Source organism: Strigops habroptila, chromosome 4 (genome assembly GCF_004027225.2).
Source record: "Strigops habroptila isolate Jane chromosome 4, bStrHab1.2.pri, whole genome shotgun sequence".
Classification (NCBI taxonomy): Eukaryota; Metazoa; Chordata; class Aves; order Psittaciformes; family Psittacidae; genus Strigops; species Strigops habroptila.
The window spans coordinates 75,808,925-75,828,455 of NC_046358.1; the positions used below are offsets into that span (position 1 = coordinate 75,808,925).

Here is a 19,531-nt window from a genome sequence, read left to right on the forward strand (position 1 = left end):
TATGTACAGTAGTATAGAAAAGAGGTTTCAAGATGATCTCAGGCAAGTCAAAAAACACAAAGCAGGTGCTCTAAATAAATCTGAATATGCAGATTGCACAGTCACGGCCAAGGAAGAATTTAAATGCTTGATATAGTAAGTTTCTGTAGCTTTAACTCACAAAACCTTCTCAGGGACTACACTACTGCCTATTTCCAAAAAACATTTTAGGCTATCAAGAACATGCCATATACTCTCAAGAAAACATGACTATGACTTTAATAGCTATTGTCTAACTTGTACTGATTGACAGGTTGCTTCTTACAGTGGATCATATGAAATCTATGAAATCCTTTGTTCACGTCTCTATAGACTGAGGAAGTATTTTGCTTTAATCTCTGCCAATGGAAAAACATCTGTCGTGATGGCAGCACCTTATGGCCCTCTGACATCAAGAATCAGTGATTCTTCATTCCCTTTCAAGCTGGTTCAGAGTAAGGCTGATCCACCACTTTCAACTTATGCAAGCACATGCATCACAAGCTCAAGGTACCATGCTTATTTCTTGTGTACTTTTCATTCTGTCAAGAGCAGCCTTAAAACGGCAAGTTCTGCTCAAAATTAACAGTATTGGCTTATGATGCTCCAGATGAAATGAATCCCAGTTATTTCTGAGAGCAGGTGAAGGGATCAGACTCGGGATTTTTTTTTCCTTTTTCTCTTACTAGAAAGAATGCTTATAAAAACATACCACAAGAAAGAAAAACAGAAAAAGCGACGGACTTTCCTTGATTAGTCATTTCCTAAAAAAGGATTAGAACAAACCAAGAAGGAACAAGGTCTTGCCCCAAACTAGACTCAAACCATAAAGGGTCGTAAGTGCTACACACTGTCTACAAACACAGTGAATTGAGAAAGACGGGCTTCTGAGCCACAGTAGAATGAGGTTAATCAGTGATGCACACCACCTATTTTAAACAGAATGAGAAAATCTTCAGATTAAAAAGCTCTTTTAGATATTTTTTTTTCTGCATTTGTATTTCCCTTAGGATATATTGCTACAGGGATCACCTTCAAGAATTCACTTCCAGCCTTAATACAGATCTTCCAGCATGATGGCAGCTACATTTTAAGCCATTTAGTCAGGTTAGGCACATTCACTACTAGGTAGATCAGCTGCCTCACCACTTTTATTGCTGCTTTTCAAGTCTTCTAAACAGTATACATTAAGTAGAAAACATCAAGGAACAGAAGGTGAAAAATTAAACTAACCTACAGTCTCCTTCACCAGAAATTTCAGTTTCCAGAAGGACAAACTGTCTGACTGAAGTGTTTCTTCACTCTTCTTGAAAGCTTTCACCACAAATGGAGCATCAGTAAGCAAAAAAAGCTAACACACAATCATGTGTGATAATCCTATTAGGACAATAAAGTGCGGGATGGGAAGAGACTGGACAAGGATGCCAATCCTCAAATGCCGACTAAGGAAAATGGCAAAAATAGAGAATGCTTCTGTTTGTCAGAAGAAAATTCATGGAGCAAGTAATTTGTTCCAAAATGGAAACACAAAATATTTGTGTAAAACATTGTGCTCACCTGCTGTCTTACTAAGACAAAATTAACCTGTAAATAAAGTAAAACTTAAAAACAAAGCAAAACAAAAACCACAAATCTTTTAAGCTTCATCTTGTTCAACAAGAGGTAGAGCCCTGGAAAACACCATTTCTTCTATTTATTTTTAATAAATTGGCCAAATTTTAAAAATTGTTTTCTCTTACATGCACCTTCACAGAAGCACCATTTTACTTCTGCTCTGTCATTAAGCAGCCCTACTTTCTCAGTTTCTCTAAACAACTTCCTGCGCAAGGACTTTGAAAGCACTAGTTTTGCTCTGGTCTTCTGGAAACGCATCACCAGTGCACAGGAGCACAGCACTGCACACGAGGACAAACTATTTATGTAATAGGGATACTTCCACTATTCTTTTCCAATGTATTCCTTGTTCAACTTAACTTTTTCCTTACTTCTTGAACATGTGGTAACTGAGAAAGTCCAGCTCACCTTCCCAAGCTGGTGAATCCCATTTGCAGCTGGCATTAGGCTAAGACTGAAGTCCTTAAAGAATGTAATTTGTCTGAGTGGTGGCTTGTTCCTTACTAAGGTGGGTTTGCTTATTTTAAACCAAGACATCACTGAACCTCCCCTGACCAGGCTTACACATTACTCCATCAGATGAAGACCTCAAGCAAGTCCCTTTGCTTTGAGGTAATTCTGCCTGGTTAGTTCACATAGGAAATTAGTAGCTTTGCCATGTAAGTGCATAGTGGCTAGGAAGAATCTACTCCTAAGAAATTCGATATCCAGAAGTTTATAGAAACAAGCCAGACAATTGGGTTTTGTCATTCTTCCCACAAATTTCAGAGGAAAAAAAAGAAAGGTAAACTGATTCTCTTTATGTGCACACCAACCTGCCTCACATAACCAATGTAGCAAATATGGAGGCTGGAAACAGCTCTATCCACTTTCACATGCTACACCTTTACTAAGACCACAAGCACCTCTTCCTCAAGCAAAAGGGTCCCCTTCACTGCAGAGAGAAGACTTTTTATGGTTTTTATTTAAAAAAAAAATAAAAATTAACCATACAGTACTCCACAGTGATGTCAGCATTTCTTCAGAGAAGATGACATACACTTTTATATCAGGCAATGCAATTTTTTTCCATGATTCCTAACACATCAATGAACTAACATTTATGTGTTAATAAATGATAATGACTAGTGATGTATGACCAGATAAAATATTAGAGATAAAAAAATTATCTTTTTATACATATCAGAATATAGTGGGTTTGCCACCAAAATTTCACAAAGGAACTGTACCAAAGCAACACAGCCAAGAGATGAGGCACACTGCTATCCAACTGAGACAGGAGGAGCAGCAATCAAAACACTTCTCTAAGCTCACACCTGGAAAATGAAAAACTAAAAAACAATGACTATATCAAGCAGGGAGCAGCACAGTGCTCCAAGCAGGGGGAGATACCTCCAGGTGTATATATTCCCTGCCCTGCTCTGCAATGGCCACTGAATTAAGACTTCTTGCCCAGACAGTGCCCTTCCCTTTCACAGACTTTGCATTACTTTGACAATCTATGTGAAATTTGATGTTTTCAGACCAGTTCCTCTGTATTTGAAAACATTCACTGCACAGCTGTTGACAGTGGTCCTTGACGAGGAGACCAATTGTTACACCTCTCCCTTCAATTACAAATATCCTTTAAGTTTTCACAACGCTTTAAAAGATATTGTTGTCTGACAGCTAAATTGAGATCCTGCACAGAAGTAATCTGTTCCTTTTTGCAGGGTTACGCTACTCGTTTCTAATTCGTCCTGCTAAGATACTATCCAACTTTTAAGGATGTGTTTTTCAACACATGCTTTCATTCCTCATTACATAAGAAATACTGTTTCAATTATCTTGCTTTCATGATATCACTGGTGACTGGAACAGGTAACTACACTCTCAAGAAAGTGCATTCTTTAGTTACAGAAAAGAATCTACTACATTTTCTAAACACCTGTATGGAGAAAAACAAGCACAATAAACAGGATATATCAAAGTGCATGTACATACTTTAGTCATTGCTCCTGTCTGTGCTGTGTTCAGTCCAGTGTGACCAGCCATCTGTGGAGATACTTGGGTTAAAGTCTCTGCAAGCACACTGCCTGCATTCCCCTGCATGGCAGGGGCAGAATATTGCATTCCTGCTCCCCTTCCTCTTCCAGCTGCCCCAAGAGATCCATTCATTACCTGCCCTTGTCCTTGCTGAGGCTGATTCATTAAATTGTGACCAGAATTACTGTTGAGAAGGCTCTGGTGTGTCTGACTGAAATTAGTATTCATACATATCCCAGGTCCAGTCTGTGATGTTGCAGGGCTGCTTGTCACCAGCCCCACTTGTTTTTGCGCTTGAGAGTTCAGAGTTTGTGACGCAGGTGTGGTAGGTCCAGAGGTGCTGGCTGCTTGCTTTGCCAGGCCAGAAGCAGACGAGTCTCCCTGGTTTAAAGGACTCTTACCCATAGCACTCAGATTACCAATATTAGCACTGTTCGGCTGCCCCTGAACTTGACTACCAACTCCTTGCTGGACAGGGCTATTTGAGTTCACATTTCCAATTCCTGGGTTTAAGGAAGAGCCGCTGCCTCCCCTTAAAAGTTCAGAAAGTTGCTTGTGTTTGGAAGCTGCATCTGGAACAAGGTTCCCACTGCTGTTTAAAAGGCCCAACTCGCCATTGGGGATCAGTTCATCAGGAAGATCGTTTTCCAAGTCAAACAAAGATCCAAAATCTGCAAGTTAAAACAGAAACACAGGTCAGAAAAACATGACAAAAAAGTAGCTAAAACGCTTATCTACACTGCTTTGCAGCAGTCTTAAACATGACACGCATTAAGGTACATCTTTACCCAAGGCTGAATAACGCAACCAGCGAGCGAGGGTCACCACGACACACACTCCTGAGCCTTTCAGAAAGCACAGTTCTTGGTACATACTGTGCACACACACACAAGCACACAGGGTAGAGCATTGGCCAGCAAGTCGTTTTTTCACAAGACTTTTAACAAAACATTGTACCAAGCTTAAGAAACCAATGTGGCACAAATACAATGATTTGATTTAGCCTAACTCCTAAATTTCTCGTTTTAGCTAACACAAGGCAGCAGAAATATCAAGAGAATCTTTTACTACTCATTTATTCTCCCAAAAGAATAATTAAATCACCTTCTCCGACCTCCTATGTAATCCCAAACCACTGCATTTCACCCAGCAATCCTACCTCAACCTTGTCATTTCTGTTTGCGCATGGCCAAAGAACATCACCAGCTAGGCTTCAAAGCTTGATCAGAAGATAACAGCTACTTCTTCAGTAGTTTGATCCCAGTCTCACATATAAACACATGGAATATCAGTTTCTAGTCATTGATTTCTATCATGATCCACTACCTCAGACGATCCCGAAAGGCACTCAGCATTTTCTCCTCGTAGTGTCTCTTGAACCAAGTCACTCTCGATCCCTGAACAGCTCAAATAATTCAAATTGCTCTCTAAGTGCCCAGCCCTCATTTATCATGCCCAATATTGACAGAGGTAATCCACACACTCTCCAGATGAGTGAAATAAATCAATCTAATCTTCATTAAGCCACTTGAAGGAACTGCTCTGCCTGGCTGAGCAACCAGACTGATAAAAAGCAGTGGGGGTTTTTCATTTTGTTTTAAAAAGGAGCAACTAGGGTTCACTAAAATGTTTTATTGCACACTATAAGCAGCATCTGTGTAAGAATTATTTTAGCATGTAACTAAAAATAGAAAGTTAGCTCACTCTATATAGGTACTTCCATGTGAAAATAAGTTACATATTTGAAGACATAAGAACCAGTGCATACAGCAATACATACAAACAGACTAGCCTCAATTCATCAGAGTAGTTGTTCAAACATGCAGCACACATCAGAAAACTTTTCCAGCCCAAGGATGTGATCTAAACCAACCACTTTAACATAATAGAAATGTGTGAAAACTTTATTTTGGCTCTCCCCAAGCAAGCCCTGAAAACCCCTAGTCCCTCACAGTACAGCGACAGACAAAATCTTTTCCAGGTTACAGCAAACAGTTGCTCTTTTCTAAAGATGGGCACCCCAAAAGCTTCATTGTTGTAAAGTGTAATTCACTCTTCAACTACAAAAAGTTGGTGTAAGACTTGGGTTGCAAAAGTGGCTTATGTGACAGCCTGGACCACATTAACTGCACTGAAAAGAAAAACAAACCCCAAACACCACGTAACCTGCATCACCACACCAGGATGCATTATCAAGACACCTCAGTACATTTAAACACAAAGCATTTCATCAGAACTCAAGTTTTCAATTCAACCGCACTGAAGAAAAATGAATGGAAGTTTTCAGATGTACTGCAATGACCAGTGAATTACAGAGTCACAGTAAACACACACAAAAACATTACGTTCTGCCTGTTTTGAGGCACTCATGACAGCTTAGGGTCCTGCATCTTGCCATCGTTACCTACTGAGGTCAGTAAGCTCTGAAGAATCCTTCCAGGCTGGCACAAAGTCAGCTGTGACAAAATACACCACAGTTCAGGAACAGAGCTATGCCCTTTCAAGCAGGCAAGTAACAAACTAACATTTTCATTAGCTAGGTTCATGAAAGTATTTTTAATTTCTCTGTTACTTGCCACCTTTCCCTTCACTTGTTTAATTCACCTTTTCAGCTCGTCTTCACAGAAATTCCTGGTGTACCTTCGGTGATTGCTTCATCTCTCCTCCTCTTTCTACACAACCACTCGACACTCTGCTGCAATTTGTGTCTCTTTCTGTATCTTTTGATTCTACTTTCCTTCTTCCAAGATTTCACTTCCATCCCTCTCTAACTCCCCTAATGAAAACCCTGTTTTCAGCGCCAAGCCCCGTCTGGGAAGAAGCAAGTCACAGGTCCCCGTAGCGCAGCCCATCTCCCTGCACACCAAAGGCTGCAGCCTGGAGCACGACCAAAGCCATCTGCCTGCATGTCACCAAGGGTGGTGACACAGGGTCTACAGCTGAGCTTTGCCACCTTTGTTAAACAGCTCTTGTCACCCCAGCTCACTGGGAAGTTCAAGGTCTACAGTGCTTGACTGGACAACTTCCATAAATCCCATGAAACTGTGTCTTTCCAAGCTTCTGAACCAAAATTGTTAATATTTCATGACTAAAAGGGCCAGGGGCAGAGGAAAAGTGACAAAATGTGGAGGGGGAAGATGGTGTTGTGGCTCAAATAAAGAGGAGCAGTTTTTTCCGGTTGCATTTCAAAATGGGATGCTGGAGTACAAGTACTCCAATCTTTTCTGTTTGGCTGGCCAGACTCTTACAGTCTCACCAGAGCCAAGAGCTGGAAATGTTTTTGCAGTTTACAAAAAGAGTGAAGAAAGCATTTGGGAATACTGCCTCTTAAAACCTAAAATCATCTACCACTCTTAAGCTTCCGTAAGAAGGCTACATATTAAGGTTAGGCATGGAAAGTTAACAGCTCTGCCAGCAGGAAAATAAAAAGCAGGTAAACAGCTTAGCATGGTGGCCATGTAAAAATTCACTGAGTATTCAAACATACAGGCAATGATTAATCTTCCTGCCTTTATATTTTAATCAGTCGTGTACGTTAGAAACATCAACACAAGGCACATTTTACAACAGTTATAAAACAGAAAACAAAAGTCTACTTGAGCATGTCTGCAACAAATCCATAAAGATAAAAGATTGCCTTGGCAGTTATAGAAATAATAAATGTACTTATACACATGTAAAAATCTGCCCTAAGAAGAATACGGCCCATTTCTACTGGTAGCAAAATGAGAAGTAACCTTAGCCCCCCATCCTCATGAGAAGAACACAACTGTTCCCATTCTCCATGCTTTGACTATTTCTCAAAGTCAATGGCAGCTACCAAGAGTCTAAAAATCAAGAGATGCCTTTGCCTTTACAGTTACCTGAAGCAATGCTCAAAAAACTCCTTCACTGAGGAATCCCACCCCAATTACTGAGCTTTGTACCTACTCCATCCCTCAAACCTGACTAGCACACAACAGAACAGTAAAAGCACTCTTTATTTTAAAGAAGGCTAGATTCCCTTAACTAGTAAGGCACATAGTTTCAGTGCCCGGGAAAGCAGGAGAATTGCCTGAGGCTGTGGAGACCCACTTCATAGTGCCTCATCACCAACACAGCACTTCTGATCCTAAATCTCACACCTTTCATTACCTCTGTTACATAAACCCAAATGTCCTCTTAACAGGAGAGCGCCAAAACCCAGAGATAACATGTCTTTCAGAAGGGATGGAAAAGCACGAGGCAGTTACAACACCCCCACTCTTTCCAAAAGGCTCCTTTTCCAATTTGAGAATTTTGCCTTCTTTGAGCAGCTATTTTCACACATAAAGATAACCACACTTGAGACACACTCTCTCCTAATTTCAGTTTTATGAGCTTAAATGTCACAGTTTTCTGCCTTCCTGGACAACACTTTCAGCAACCAGAATAAAAAAAGATGTTCTGTTTCCTTCTAAGCATTCTCAGAAGAAAAACAAACTGCTGCTTTCTCAAGGCAGAACGTTTTCAGCTGTATGACTACTTGCAACTGTTATCAGGAGACATTTTCTTAATATACATATTCAGTCAATTAACTTGCTTCAATGTCACCATTTCCCCCCCTCTAGCTCAGCCTGGAGAGGTGACAAACATTCCAAGGTACTTCTTTACATAATTTATTATCTCAAACGTATCACACAGCAAGCAGAAGAATTATCAAACTCGGTTTCATTTCTTCTGGCTTAATCTCCACTTGAAACATGACTGTGAGTTTTCCCATCACAAACTTTGACTGCCCATCCAATGGAGCAGACACTGAAGTCACACTGCAATACAAGCAGTATTTTCACTGTGCCTTTCTTTCATGCCAACATAGCTGTTACATTTCAGTGAGTCCAATTTTGTTTTGTAAGGCTTCTTTCAATCATGCCAGACCCTAGCAGACAAAGCCTCAACAGTTCAGAGCTCCAGCCATTCCCTAAAATTCAATGTCAGGTAACTCAACTCAATAGCAATACTGTTTAGTGCAGTCAGGAATTACACATCCATTCCAACCTCCTTTCAAGGTCTGAGGAGTCTATAATTTATTGTTTCATAGAAGACAATTAGCACATTTAATATTTTAGAGCAATTGAACAACGCATTCGTAGAACAAACTTTACTTTAGCATCTTAACCTAACAAGACACACAGAAAGATTGCAAACTGATTCTGACTTTCAGAAGATGATGTTTAACAACCAGGTTGAAAAAGACAGCATTGAGGGACCTGGCTCGGCCAAGGAGACCCCAGCAGCTGGGTGGAGGGCAGTGAGGAGGAAATGAGAGATCCAAGAGCAGGCATCTGGCTGGGTCCCAACAAGTTATGAGTTGCATAATAAAGAGATTGGGATATTTAACTAAATTTATTTATTTATGCCTGATCTTTACGAACCACTTGCATTTGGGATGAGAAAGAGATAGTCTGGTTTGCTTGTTCTTAAGTCAGTAGACTGGTCAAAATTCAAATATACTGATAAACAGAAATGAGCCTCACCTGTGGGCATTCTAGGTATTTGCCTCTAGGAAACTCATAGGAATAATTATCACAGTGCTCTCTCGCTTACAGACTCACACTCAAGTTGGAAGGGACATCAGGAGGACTGTAGTCCAGCCCCTGACCTGCTTGGCAGCCCCTCACTAAACCCACTCCAGCTCCTCCATGATCTTCCCAGGATGGAAGGGAGGCTGACCCACCTGTAGTTGACTGCACTGTCATTTTAACCTTGCTTAAAAATGGGTGTAACACCTTTTCCTGCCTTCCTATGGCTGGGATTTTAGGGGGGGGGGTGGTGGTGGTGGTGTTTGAGGAGTCACTCATTCTTACCATGCTTCCTTTGCAACTTGTCTTCTTGCAAGTATGATTCTCGATCAGACTGATACCATTCAGGGTACGGATATGCAATTAAACAGTGACATAGTTCCTAAAATCAATTAAATTAGATCCATTTTGTGCATCCCAATAACCAAAAGGGACACTATCAGCTTAGAATCTAGTTAATCTTAAAGAAGCTTCAAGGTCCTAAAATCTTCCCCAATACATTTTTGTAAGACTTCAGAAACTAAGGACACTTCAAAACTGAAGCTCATTACACAGAGCAAACAAATCAAGAAGCTAATGAAAAAGAATGAGTTCTCATCTAACCTCTACTGCAATACTACCAGTATTATTGATTCAGTTTTAAAAACGTTCTTGACACCAGCCCGAACACCAGACATGCAAGTCAGGATGGGGAAAATGCCATGTCTATATCCCCTGTACCATGAATGATGTGTGTGATAACAACTACCTGATAGGGGAACGACCAACTGTTCTGCCCTCAGCTTCTTTCTCACCTCCCTGAACACAGAACAGTATAAACCAAGATCCTTCCTTGATCGCACTGAGTTTAGTTCCTAGCCTCTCCTTCCCCTTGCATGTTGTGTATCACAATGCCATATCCTCACGTTTCTCTCTACTGTACTTATCCAAATTGTCCCCTCCATTTCTCTTTTGCTGTGCTCATAATGAAAATACAATTTGTGTTGAAGGTCCAGAAAAACCTTCTAGACCTTCTAGCTTCTTCCAGGAATAATCCCTGTTTACAGATCTACCCTTCCATTTAAATAAATAAATAACTGTTTTTAATAGTGGAACATTCAAGTAAAGTAAGGGCACATTAAATGCATCTGGAACCAAAGTTAATATACAGAAACAAATACGAGCAGTGCAGTCAGGTAAGAAGCTAGTCTCTCATCTCTTCCCAGATGCCGGATGAGAATAAAAACAAAATAACCCCCAAAATGTGTAGGAGAAGCAGCCCAACAAGAGTGCTTACTCTGCTCTGATCTTGGAAGCACTGGATGGCAAATCATGGGTTGACTTTGCTTTCCTCTGATCCTACAGAGCCTCTCCATAACCCTTCTTCCTCTGGATTGTTTCCTAAGGTGTCTTAGCTATTTTGACATCATTGCTGTGTCCATTCTTGTGAGTAACTTTAAATCCTACCCAGTAGCATCTACGACACAGACATTACTATTGTCACATTGCAGGTGACAACCAGGCTACACACATTTACTGACCAAAAGGCTTCAGTAATTTTCTTTGCCATAAGAGCAGAAATCTGCACAGAAGGAATAGGAGGCAGTCTGCCTACAGACTGGGAGACCGTCCCACTGGTAACATCAGCATCTCATTCACAAGATCATCCTGATGAAGGTTAAATATTCTAGTGTTCGTGGAGCACATTAACAGAAGTGAGATCACCTTCTGATCCCATCACAAATGCACATATCTTTTCTCTTGCCCTATTAACAGCTGACAAACATTTAAGTTCAGGATGACCCTTTAAAGAGGAATCATCTGCGAGTCCAGTAATTACTACCGGGCACTTGCTTAAGGCAGCATGAAATGCACAGTCCCTACCAGAACAGAGGGTGTGCATGCAAATACCATCAGTTAGCTCACACAACTGACAGATCCATTGCTTCACATTACAGCTGTGCCACCCTCACCACAGATCTGGAAAAAAAATTAGCAGGTAACGCACAAAGATGTGAACTATCTTGAAAAGCAAACTTTAACTGTGACGTTCCCTGGCCACAGACTTTGTATTAAATATATAGGTTAACGCAAGGTGTTTCAGATTTTAAGTTTTCAATCCTCCATCCTCCCCACAGTGACAGCATCGGTGGCAAGAACTCCACACATGCATTGCCTTCTAGCTCAGACTGCTTCCAGCACTCCCTTCAGCTACACGACTCCTTTTCTGGAAGTTCCTACCTTTACACATCTTCCGTAACAGGAGCACAGAACAGGCCTGTTCTGTGAAGACTAGAATAACAATGATTAAAATATACTTGAAGTAATATTATGAAACAAACCCAAAAATTGTCATGCAAGATTACTAAGAAACAGGCAAGTTTTGTGTCTCCTTTATGATGCATAATAGCTGCAAGAAGCATGTTTCCTTTCTCGTTGTTTTAATGCCACTTTTTCCTCCTTATTTTTGATACCAAATTATAAGTGGGGGGTCATTTGCCTGGCTGCTCAAATTCAGCTGAGTAAGAACACACAACACAAAATAAACCAAACGTGCATGAGGAAGCAACAGTAGACATCCACTTAAAACTAACGATTTTTATGTATTTCACTCGAAAAAAGCTTCCAACCGTAACTGCCTGAATACAAAAGCCCCAATGCCCTCACAAATCTGTTTTACTTTAAAGCATTGATTTCAGAGAGATGAGGCTGTTCTGAACCATTCTCATTAATACTTTTCCTTAAAGGAGTTTATGAACCTTAGGAATAAACTTCATAGCTACTACAAAACAGATTTACATTCAGTACTTACGGAATTGTAGTCTCTTGCACATTTCTTTGCTCCATTAGATGAAACTACAGGAGATGACACAGAAGCTATGTCATCGATAACACCCACTACAAAACATCTATCAAAGTACCAGCAGTGGTAAAGTTGGGCAGAGTGAGAGAGAAGCTCGTGCCCTTGAGGTGTGACACATACGGCCGGGGGCTGGAATCTAATATTCCTTTTTCTGCTCACACTGTGCAACAGAATGGAGCCAGCTCCGACGTCTGTCTCATATATGTCCAACAGCAGCAATGAAATAATGCCTGCCTGTGAGAATGGGGAGCATGTCACCCAGAGAAAGCGACTCCTGACAATGCTGTCTTACCAAGGAAGGTCCCACAGCATTAAAGATGACCATCGGAGAAGTAGATTATTTTAGACTTACATATGTAAAAATAAAAATATACACACAGAAAATTACTGCAAGTCAAAGATACTGTATTTATCCAACATTCCAGATAAGATTCTTATTTCTCAATGGTAGTGAATAAGAGGAGAGGAAAGATGAAGTGAAGCTTTGAAGATTTATGTTAAGAGATTTAGATTCTGAGTTACGATTGCCAATTACCAGTGCTAAGAGAAGTTTCCGTTTTCTTTTGATTCACACTATGATTCTGCACAATACTTCATAGTATTTGTTGAGACACCTCTATTAGAGTTTTGCAAATAAAAGTTTTAGGTTCTCTCTGTATCTTAGACATCTGAGAAGACAGATGGAAAACATAACATATGTTAAAAGGAAGATTTACAAAGCAAAAATTCTTGAAAGTGTAAACCAAATTAGGGTGGAAGTGTCAAATTTCTAAGCTATCCCACATGCTTTTTCATTGTGTAAGAACAAAACCCAGAATTTTTCAAACCCTGTTTTTCAACTACCCCCTCTGCTCTGATTTCACATTAACCTGCAGTATTTTGCTAACAGAGTGCGATTTTTATTCATGTTTTGCTCTGTTAGGAGGTAACAGCAGAGCACAAAATCACTAATAAACACCAAGAATAGGTGGAGAAGTTGCAGACGTAATAGTGAAACACAGCATGTTGCTGTAGAAGTAATTAATGGCACTGGACTCTGACTCCTAGGAACATTCAGCCAGAATGGAAAGTCAATCTGCCACAGAAAATTGGGAATCATTCCACAAGCTATCAGGAGATCTCTGGGCTACTACAAAGACCAAACCCCTGAGCACAGCCTTATTCCAGCCTGCTGTTGGCAGTGCTTCTCCAGGAGCAATACGCCACAGCACAAAACAGCATTTACCAAGTTGATTTTAAGTCATGGACTCGGAAGGAATCAATGCGATAAACTCCGAAGTACATATACAATTGTCACTCGAAGTATGAATTTCAGAAAAAGAAACAGGCACAAGCTGCCACTTAAAATCAGGCTGGCAGATCATCTGCTCAATTTCTAATCTCACACAGATGTTAGTGTCAAACTCCTTGGAAAAATCTATTAAAAAACCTCCAACAATGAGAAAGTACACAATAACCTGCTGTCAGCAGTGCTCCATGAATCAGTAAGAAATTAGCTGCACTAGATTCTCAATAGATGAGCCAATTTCTAATCTCTAAATCTGCTGTCCCAGATTACAACTGCAGGCATGAAGTTATGCAGGTCAGTTGCTTATGGAGCAAAAAAAAAAGTAATTTAGCTTGTATCAGACTTCTTAACACAGCTCAAAGTAAACATTTTTGCTTGGCATCATCATCTTCCATACACCACCTCCACAGGTACACGTATACAGTAAATCTTGAGAAACAACATAGCCATGAAACATCGCACCATGTTTTGCACCATAACTAGCTAGAATGGGAAAAGTACCACAAAACAAACGACGTCTCTGTGAAATATTTACAACTACACACTCCTTCACCTACATCTTTTCAGAAGAACTGTTCCTTCCCCCAATTTCTGCCTTGTAAATCCAGGTCTGTTCACTTAATGAATTACCCATTTCCTTATTCCAGGGAGAGATGGAGAAAAGCATGTGTATAAAAGTGATTCTTACTGTCACAGCACGCAACTGACACTCAAATTTTGCATGCATCCTATAAACCAAGAGCAGACTAATTAAATGGGCTTCCATGAAACTTTTCAACTACATGGGAATGAACCCTCCTAAAACACACATACTAATGCTTTCATGCGCACAAACAGAATCTGGTTTCAGATCACCGAGACGTCAGTCCATTCGCAGTCTCGGCTAAGTATCTGAACATAAGCTTAGAAAGCCTTGCTGTGTCTCCTTAAGCTACTTTGTTTTAAAGGTAGTCCACCTCTTTTAAAACTAAATCCACAGAAATACACCTATCTGGGTTTTGGCAGGAGAGCAAGACCAAACCAGACTGCAGAGCGACACAAACTCCCTCCTGCGCAGTTCTGTAGCTCGCTGGGAGTTAGCCAGAGATCCACTTATCTCAGCACGTACAAAGGCACGTGCGACAAGGCCAGTCTTTCCCCAGTTTGAAAATGCAGGCCCTGCGATGCTGACATGCCGGGCCATAACGAGAATGTGAATTACCAGAGATCTCGGCCTGCAGCTTTCGCAGGAGCAGCCATACTGCTTAATCTGTTTACAAGCTGAAGTTGTGAACAAAAAAAGAACCAACAACAAAACAACCCAACAAAAACCACATACTTGAGAAAGTATGAGGTGAAAATCCAGTTCTAATGGACTTCTGAAGCTGCTCATCTCACTTTCCTTCCAACTTCAGGAATTCATTAACTCGTACCGTTCAGGACACCCTCTGCTTTGGCTCAGATTATGATTTGTTGTTTCTGGACCCAGCATAGCTCTGCGAGAGCAAAAGCTGCCGGGTATGTAACAAATGCAGACAGAGGCCTTACTTGCAATGCAACACAGACCACCACCAAGCTACCCACAGAGCACAGTGAAGGGGCACCTAAAGAGTGCCAGCTTCGCTGCTGCTCTATTCAAACACGTTTTTCACAATCCGCATGCAGAGTTCAGACTGAGACCAGCTCAAGAATGCTGCCAGTTCACTATATATTCTGCCCAAGGGCCAATGCCAGCAACATACAACATAATCATGACACTCGACGTTAAAATAATATGCTGCATAACCAAAGTTACTGTAATTCTATTTTTTCTATGAGTCCCTGGTTTATGCTGCAGCACACTAGATGAGAATGCCTCCTAACAGTTATAGAGAAGACAAGTGCTTCGGTATGAAAAACACCGTGCATCTAATGAAGTGGTAATTAGACAAACGCACTACTCTTACCTGGCTAGACAAGGAAAAACCTTTCCCATGGACATTTCACCATAGGAGCCACCTTGTTCAATACTGCACAACAACAGCAAGCCACGAGTCTCAACCTTCCTTATCGATACAAAGAGCAACGGGGCAACTGCAAAATGGGACTATGACGAAACTTAGCGATGGTCACAGCACATATTTCTGCTACCCCTTCATCTCTACTCCCTTCTCTGAGACCAGATGTTTGATTTAGCTGCTTAAGTTTAACAGGAAAGGTGCATTTTCAGAATGTAAAGCAGACCAATTTCAACTGCACAAACTTTGCTCCGGTAAGCTGAGGAGCTATTTTTATCAGAAAGATTAAAGGCAATTAAAATTTACACCGACAAAAGGAGCTGCTTAACATCACCGCATCAAAGCATAAAGCGAAATATGAACAAGGACGAGCAGTTGCTTTCTGCCAAACGTTCAGGCCTGCCACCAGACCCTTCACCACCGCACCGCTGCGCTCAGTTACAAGCATCTGCAGGCTCGAAGCCGTACTGCTCAGCAAGAGAACTGCACGAGCGGGCCTAAAACAGTGTCTTTTAAAGCACGTCCCAGTCACGCAAGCTGCTGCAGCAGCAAACGGTGCAGGTTTATGACTGCCATTACCATTCAGTTAACCAATACACAACTTGCTACTCATTCAGGACACAAACCTCAAACCCATCTCCCCGACCACCTCTGCTCACAAAGGCAACTTTCCAGGTTGCAACATAACTTTTTCATTTAAGCTTCAGTGCAAAGGAGCAGCCCGGTTTAGGTTCCGGAGCAGGTATTTGATAGCAATCACTACACCAACTATTTGTATTACCTGCTACAACGCACAGAAACGTTCGGCAATCTCTCAACAAGCAGCATTAGCTGCTGGCAACAAACCTAAGTAGAGTTTTTTGGAAAAGGCTCTTCTAATGTTACCCACACTCTCAAACAGAAGTATTTTTGCCCAAAGAACACCAGCATGGCAACTGAACACTATGGACATACTCCTACTTGTTCAAAATACAACACGGGGTTTGCTGTCTCTGGTGACCAAAGGCCCCCTCAGCCGTGCAAAACTTTATGCAGATGCTGGAGTTTACACATCTAGCACTGCACAGAGCTCACTGAGACACACGAGAACTTGCTGAACAGGACATAATTATGGCTGAAGCATTCCAGAACAGACCAAGTGAACTTCAAAAAAGAAAGAAAGAAAACACAAAAGACACCGCTTCAAACACCTTTCACTAGCTACCAGTAGAGTGTAAAACGTGCAGCTGAAGAATTAAAGAACTATGCTTTTCCCAAGTTACTGCGGCGCATTTCGTAGCAACTCGCGTATCAGCCTCCCGTATATTCCACCGCTTCCATGAAAGGGATTAGCGTAGTTCAATCACAAGACCTCACCTAGATATTCTCTGCCAGTTCTTACTCTCAATACCGTTTCTTTTTGGTGTGTTTATTTGTAGGCTGAGAAGAAAAAGGATTCCATAACACAGACACCCCCCCCCCAAACTGAAAGGACTGAAGTATCTCTAAACTATTGCCAAATGCAGATTAAGCAAACCGAAAAAACCCCACGCAATTTATCAGCCCAATTATAGTAATAATTTTTTCAGTCTATAAAAACACAGCAAGCACAGCATGATTAACTTATCACTGTCCCTTCCAAAAGAATCATTTATCTCTGAAAACAGAAACGCAAGTCCAACACACTTAGTGTTCCTACAAAACCACTGTTTCAGTGATTTAAACAGTTGGAACACTGGAAGATGTCAGTACATGCACACATGCTCTTATGCACACACGTGCGTATTTACAACGGGCACACACTTGCTGGAAACGAGACGTTTTGATGCGCTTTATTACCTACAAACCCATTGTGATCGGGGAAAAAAAAGGCATGGGCACGCTGAAGGCACTACGCGACATCCAGACCAGTCGCAGTGACTGCCAGCCTGCTGGGCATTTCATCACGCAAGCAACCCACAACTTCAATTATTGTCTACACATTATTTGTGTTTTTTAAGGGAAAACACTTGGAACGGCTCAAGCCAAGTGCCTTAAACCAGGGTTACAGGTGGGACATGAGAAAAAGAAAATGTTAATATGCTATTAGGGAGGTTTTATTACACGGCGTGTCGCACGCAAGGGCAGAGGGGAAGAAGCTGCCTGCGTTGGGGTTTTAGTTGTGGGCGATATATGGGTTTTAAGGAGTGGAGACAGAAACCCCGACCACCCCGTACAAGAAGCGGGAAGGTCGGTGTTTCTGATGGCTGGGTTTTCTCCTTCCCTACCCGCACTCCTCTCACCTGGACACCCCCAAGCCGAGGTGGATCCCTCCACCCTTTCACCATTAAAACTAAGCGGTGGTGGTCGATGATGGAGGAAAGGGAAACATTCAACTCAAAAGGCCTTACCCGTCTCTCCCTACCGCTATTTATAGCCGGGACGGTACTTGGCGTTCGGGTCCCGCCCGGTAACTTCGACTGGAGAAGGCCCGACCGCTCCGGGAAGGATCCTTCCCCCCTTTCCCGGCACCTCGCCAGGCCGGTTCCCACCCCCGCCGGGAACCGGGTAAGGGCGGGCGGTTCCCCCCCCTCTTTCCCTCCGGCGGGCGGTCGGGCCTGGAGGCCGCTGAGCCCGACCGCCCGCCGGAGGGAAAGGGGGGGAACCGCCAGTGAGGCCCGGCCGCCCCCGCACCGCCCCGCAGGCCTTACCTGTGCTATCGCTGGCGGAGAAGCCCGGCGAGTTGAGCTTGGCTCGCTTGGGGTTGGGCGGCCCGTCGAGTAAGTTCTCCGCCATGGTAGCCGGCCGAGGAGAGGCCGCCGAGCCGGTAATCCTTGTCGAGGGGGGGAGCCCGTGGGGGGGTGAAGCTCGCTCTCTCCCCGTTCCTCCAAAGGGGAACCCACCGCCGAGCAACAGCGCCGCTCAGTGCCCGACCGGCGGCGGCCCCCGCTCCCCCATACCCGGGCCGGGCCGCCGCCGCCGCAGCAGGCCGCAGGGGAGGAGGGTTCGGGGCGGGGTGGGGAAGAGCCCAGCGCCCCCTCCCTGCCGGCCTCGCTCCTCCCGGCCTATTCCCCCCGCCCGGCCGCCGCCGCCGCCGCGGAGGTGCCCGGATGGCGGCTCAGGCAGTCACTCGGGGCGCATAGCGCCCCCCCGCCCGCGCCCCGCCGCCGCGCCCCGTCCCCTCCCCTCCGCGCCGGGGGGTTCGCCCCGGCCCCGCGGCGGCCCCCGCCCGCCGCCCCCGCCCGCGGCCTGAACCGCGGCCGAGGTAGGGGAGGGGGGGGGGGGGGAGGAGGAGGAGGAAGGAGGGAGGGAGGGGTAAAAAAAAAAATTAGCAAAAACCCACGAAAATCCGGAAAAACCCCGAAAACACCAAAAAGACGCCCCAAAACAATGAGCGCGGCGCGGCGGCGGCCGCGGCTCCCGGTCCCGGCGGCGGCGTTCGGCTGGCTCCGGCCGGCTCTGCCTCGCTGCCTCGAGCCCGTCTGCCCGTCGGCGGCGCTCGGCGCGGCTGCCCGTGTCCCGGCGGGCGGCCCCGCTGCCCCGGCCCGGCCCGGCCCGGCCCCGCTCCGCTCGCGCCGCGCTCCGGCTCCGCGACAAGATGGCGGCTGTTGATTCCTCAATTAAAAAAAAAAGTTTTTTTTTCTCTTCTCTTTTCCAGAGACCATGGGGGCGGGGCGGGGGCGAGGCCTGCGCCTGGCGTCAGCGCGCACCGGGCACGCCCCCCGCCGCCCACGCCGACGCCGGAAAGGCGCGAGCGGCGCCGGAAAGAGCCGAGGCCGTCGTCAGTTGCTCCGCGTAGGGCTCCGGGCGCGGTGGGACCGGGTGGTTCCATCCCCCCGCTCAGGGGCAAGGGGATGTCCCTCCGGCGCCGCCACTGTCGCTGTGTCCCCCGCCTCAGTCCTCTCGTCGGCTTCCCGCTTGGTTGCCCGCCGTCTCCACCTTTCCCCCCGCTGACTGAGGGGAGACTGAGTCTTGCGAGGGTTCTCCCTCAGCACCCCACAGTGTCCCCTCTCAGGCGCTCACCGCATTAGCCTCCCCTTAGTCCCCCGTTTGCCTTCTGAGTCCTGATAAGTCACCCCCCCCGCAGTCTCCCATCTCAGTCCCACCACAGATGTCCCCTTTCAATGTTCCTTCCACAGCATCCCCCTTCACTGCCCCCGGTTCCCCTCAGAGCTGAGGTACAGCAGGACCCAACACTCCTGACGCAGTCCGTGGTGGCCATGCCAGCCTGTGCCCTCCTGCTCCTTGAAGCGTTGAGTTCAAGGGGTGA

The 19,531-nt window shown here is 44.2% G+C and overlaps 1 protein-coding gene across 9 annotated transcripts in view; it reads right to left on the reverse strand.

Moving 5' to 3' along the window:
- The window catches only part of CREBBP (CREB binding protein), a 96,070-nt gene extending 77,193 nt beyond the window's left edge, over nt 1–18,877 (reverse strand). For 7 of the 9 annotated variants that reach the window (XM_030484829.1, XM_030484826.1, XM_030484827.1 and 4 more), the window contains exons 1-2: nt 17,973–18,877; nt 3,616–4,328 (exon numbers count right to left, since the gene is read on the reverse strand). In XM_030484829.1, the coding sequence (XP_030340689.1) occupies nt 3,616–4,328; nt 17,973–18,057 (798 nt within the window). In that variant the 5' untranslated portion in view covers nt 18,058–18,877. The remainder of the gene's footprint in view (nt 1–3,615; nt 4,329–17,972) is intronic. The other 2 variants (XM_030484831.1, XM_030484828.1) reach the window with 1 other exon arrangement.
- Nucleotides 18,878–19,531: the final 654 nt, after the last annotated feature.